General features: G+C 33.5%; 1 protein-coding gene across 1 annotated transcript; it reads left to right on the forward strand.

Annotated features, from left to right (window-relative positions):
• Positions 1–819: 819 nt before the first annotated feature.
• Positions 820–2797, forward strand: LOC145102061 (polyphenol oxidase, chloroplastic-like). The gene has a single exon (XM_079039394.1). The coding sequence runs from the start codon at positions 850–852 to the stop codon at positions 2659–2661; it is 1812 nt and encodes a 603-aa protein (XP_078895520.1). The 5' UTR covers positions 820–849; the 3' UTR covers positions 2662–2797.
• The last annotated feature ends 2225 nt before the right edge of the window (positions 2798–5022 follow it).

A 5022-nucleotide genomic window follows, 5' to 3' on the forward strand; every position in this document is an offset into this window, starting at 1 on the left:
AATCTGCGTTTAGTATTAGCGGTGACGGGCTTTAGCGGCGACGCAAGGGCAATAGCGGCGACATCAGGGCATTAGTTGCGACAAGTGGAGGGAAAAGGTAACGTGCGTTTCCGCTTTCCTCTACAGCCGTTAGATCGAAATAAAATCGGACGGATGAGGTGAAAATGACGCGGATCGCTAAATCAAAGCATTAGCGGCGACGCCTTTAGCGGCGACATGTAACGCGTCATTTAGATGTCGCCGCTATTGCTATGCGTTGCCGCTAAAGCCGACGCCGCTAATGCTTTGATTTCTTGTAGTGTATATATATATATATATATATATATATATATATATATATATATATATATATATATAATACTCACTCCGTTCCAAATTAATTGTCCACTTTTGACTTTTGAAGTATTTTTTTTTCAACTTTGGTCTTAAGTATTTTTTTTTCAACTTTGGTCTTAAATATATTTATTTGTATTATATATTACGTGATGAAACTTATAACAATGAAAAGACATTTACAAATACAATCCGTTCATATATTTTACATCAAATATTATATATTAAAAAGAAAAATATTTAAGGTCAAAATTAAAGAATAAAAACTTGAAAATTCAAATGTTGACAAAATAGTATATAATATCAGATGTTAACGTTCAAGACATAAAGTGGTATTAGAAGTTGTTTAGTAAGAGTAAATTTATTTTTTTTTGTTAAAGAAAACAAACAAAAACTAGATAAGCATAACTTCAATTATCAAAAGGATAAATCAGTAAAATTAATTCGATCCTCATAACATAAGTCTTATATAAATATAGATCACTTCACATAATCTCATGCATCGTGCTCAAAATTATGACATCCTTTGCATCATCACCGACCAAAACCCTAACAGGCACGGCCTCCAGGAGTGAAAGGAGGATCTCTTCCTCATCCAACTACTCTTCTTCCTTCTCTTTTAAGTCATCTCAAGTTCCCATAGCCAGAATCTCCAAACATCGCCATGCAGTTTCATGCAAAACCCTAGATGACGATCACCACCACCATGCAAACTCCGGCAAACTTGATAGGAGAAACATCCTGTTAGGCCTCGGTGGTCTTTATGGTACTGCCGCCACTTTTGGGTCTAATTCACCAGCCATTGCAGCTCCGATCATGGCACCCGACCTCTCAAAATGTGGTCCGGCCGACTTGCCCGAAGGTGCTGTATCCACAGACTGTTGCCCTCCATACACCACAAAGATTCTCGATTTCAAACTTCCACCACCGTCAAACACCTTCCGAGTCCGTCCGGCAGCTCATTTGGCTAATGAAGATTACATAGGCAAGTTCAATAAAGCCATCGAGCTCATGAAAGCTCTCCCAGATGACGATCCTCGTAGCTTTAAGCAGCAAGCAAATGTTCATTGTGCCTATTGCGATGGCGCGTATGACCAAGTCGGTTTTCCAGATCTGGAGCTTCAAGTACATAACTCATGGCTGTTCTTCCCTTTCCATCGCTATTACATGTACTTCTTCGAGAAAATTTGTGGCAAATTAATTGATGACCCAAATTTCGCAATTCCATTTTGGAACTGGGATGCACCAGATGGGATGAAAATCCCTCATATTTACACAAATAAGAAATCTTCGTTGTATGATCCTCTTCGCGATGTGGACCATCAACCACCGTCTTTGATTGATCTTGACTTCAATGGTGTCGACGAAAATCTTAGCCCCTCTGAACAAACGTCCAAAAATCTCACAGTTATGTATAGACAAATGGTGTCTAGTTCCAAGACTTCTACTCTTTTCATGGGTAGTCCTTATCGTGCAGGCGATGATGCTAGCCCTGGTAGTGGTTCGATCGAGAACACACCACATAACCCAGTTCATATCTGGGCCGGTGAGTGGAAGCATAATAATGGCAAAAACATGGGCAAACTTTATTCTGCAGCCAGGGACCCTCTTTTCTATGCACATCATGGGAATATTGATAGAATGTGGTCAGTTTGGAAAACACTAGGTGGAAGAAGGAAGGATTTTACTGATAAAGATTGGCTTGATTCTTCGTTCTTGTTTTACGATGAGAACGCTGAGTTGAATCGAGTCAAGGTGAGGGATTGTCTCGACACCAAGAATCTTGGCTACGTTTATCAAGATGTAGAGATACCATGGCTAAAAAGCAAACCTGTTCCACGTCGGACAAAGCCCAAGCAGAAGCCCAAAAACAAAAACAACAAGCAAGCTGTGGCTCGAGCCGACGAATACATACCATTTGCAAAAGATGTTTTTCCGGCGAGTCTTAATGAGGTCATCAAAGTGCTGGTTCCACGGCCCAAGATATCAAGGAGTAAGAAACAGAAAGAAGAAGAAGAAGAGATTTTGGTGATCGAAGGAATTGAAGTGAAGATAGATGAGTTTGTGAAGTTTGATGTGTTTGTCAATGATGAAGATGACGGGATGAGGGCCACCGCAGATAAGACGGAGTTTGCCGGAAGTTTTGTGAATGTCCCTCATACTCATAAGCATGGGAAGAATTTGAAGACGAGATTGAGGCTAGGGATAAGTGAGCTTTTGGAGGATTTGAAGGCTGAAGATGATGAAAATGTGTTGGTGACATTGGTGCCCAAAACTAGGGGTAGTGGAATTTCCATTGCAGAGATCAAAATCGAGCATGAAGAATGATCAAAATACGTTCTCACTTTCTCTAAAATAAAAATAAAGGAACGTTTATGATGGAGGAAGATATTATGTTTTTCGATATGTATTACCATATAAAAATAATTTTCGCAATCAAATAATTTAATTGCAAGACATAAAACGTAGTTCTGCATTTATTTAATCTCAAATGAAATCTATTTATCTCATCACTGTGTATAAAATTGTTAGAAGTGTCTCTTTACACAACTTCAAAACAGATTTTGTTTTTATGAATGAAGAGTTACTTTCCTGGTTGATAATTAGGGAAAACGGAATATAAGGTCCTTATTTACCTAAATTAGGTATATCTCATACGTCCTTTTCAACTAAAAAAAAAAGAAAAATAAAAGACAAGAAAAATAAAAAATAACAAAAGATGTAAATATCCAGCTTTTAATATCTCTACTCTCCTAGTCTCTCCCTGTTTTTGTGGTGCTATGATTTGTTTCTTTCTTTTAAAATTTATGTAATAAAAAAATTGCGATAAAAATTAAAATAGAAAAAATTTTAAAATTGGTCCCGTGTTTGTAAAATATTGCATTTTTAAGACTTCTATGAAAAACGACACAGCCGCTAGTCGGTAAGGTTTCGAAAATTACATAAATGATCCATTTGGCCGTTAACTTTAGCTTTTGAGTAGTTAGTTTTTTTTCTAAATGACCAAAATACAATTGGACAAAATCTCAAAATTACTCAAGGATCAATTCTGAAATTTGAAATTTTTTATATGTTAATTATAAATATAAATTTGATATATATATATATATATATATATATATATATATATATATATATATATATATATATATATATATATATATATATATACATATATATATATATATAATTAGTATATATATAAAAAAAATTTCAAACTATTATAATTGATCCTGAAGATATACATAATTTTCAAATTTAGTCTAAAGATAATCTCGTCATTGAAGAAAAAGAACTAACACCAAAAGAACCGTTCATGCAATTTTCAAAACCATAGAAATCAAGAATGACATTTTTTATAGAAGTCCTTAAAATACAATATTTTGCAAACATAGACCAATTACAAATTTTTGCCTAGAAAATAGAAAATATGACAAAATCTTATTATTATTATTATTATTATTTTTCTTTTAAAATTTCTTGATATATAACTATTGATTTAGTACTTTAATATTAAAATAATACCAAAAGTAGGCTATATAAATATGTAGTTCCAATCTTTGTACGTAATATCTCATTGTAATCGTTTTCCATCTTTTAAAAGAGTAATATTTTAGATTTCTGTGAGTTTTTCATCTCTAAAAAGGTAATACTTTAATAACTTTGTTCAATTTATTTTTTCGTACTTCTCACAGCCACATGGCAGATAAAGTGAGCATTTATTCTACTTTTCATTTTAGCATGTTTATCCTATTATTTCCATTAAATGGTATAAAAGTGTGGTTAATTTTATATAGGAAATCGTAGGCTTACAATGTATTGCATATTTGTTCATTCAGTTTATTAAGTTATTTTTTGTTTTATGATGTAATAAACTTTGAAATGACATGTCATTTTAGTTCCTCTAAGTTATATATTAGCCAATTTTATATTCCATATAAGAATGTTTTTGGATTTTTCTCATTGAAAAGTGAAAATATAATTTGTTCCTTTCTTAAATATACTTTAAAAGTCAAAATCAAAGACTCACCCTCAATGTTTGTTTAGAACATTGGTGCTTTCGACGTTCTTCATGTTGTCCGAATCAGCAAACTGTAACAACACATACCAAATTCTCATCTCGAAGGCCTTCATGTTTGTTTACTATTTCAATTCTTCATAGTTTTTCTACTCAAACTCGCAAATCTAAAAGATTAACTTGTCATCAAGAAACCTTATTGGTGTTCTTTCATGGAAGTTCCTCAAGAATTAACTCACAAACACATTAGCCTTTCGAACAACTCTATTAAAGGTTATATCCCAACTTAGTATTAGTCGATTCCAAATTTAGTTAAAGTAAATATGTCGAAGAACAAGCTTAGAGGTACAATCGGGTTTAAACTTGGGCTGGGTTTAATTAAGCTCGATTCACGTTCTAAATCTTTCTTTGAAGAGGTTTACTAACTTAGCACATCTGTCCAATTTCTCAAACCTATTGGTTCTTGATATGTCTTAAAATAACTTAAAGGTTTTACGTTTTGGTTTAAATTATGTCAAGAAACTCCAACATCTTGAGTAAATTAAACCGGTGTTGGTTCCATAAATGGATTTATTGTTATTGGGGTGGGTGGGTCAATTTTGAGGGTGAGTCTTCGATTTTGACTTTTAAATTGTATTTGAGAAAGGAACAAATTTTATTTTAACTTTTGA

The sequence above is a fragment of the Lactuca serriola genome, chromosome 4, assembly GCF_051521515.1.
Source record: "Lactuca serriola cultivar US96UC23 chromosome 4, Lser_US96UC23_V15, whole genome shotgun sequence".
In the NCBI taxonomy this organism is placed as follows: Eukaryota; Viridiplantae; Streptophyta; class Magnoliopsida; order Asterales; family Asteraceae; genus Lactuca; species Lactuca serriola.

Coding starts and splice junctions, on each gene's coding strand:
- LOC145102061 (XM_079039394.1), top strand. CDS start 850: ATGACATCCTTTGCATCATCACCGACCAAAACCCTAACAGGCACGGCC.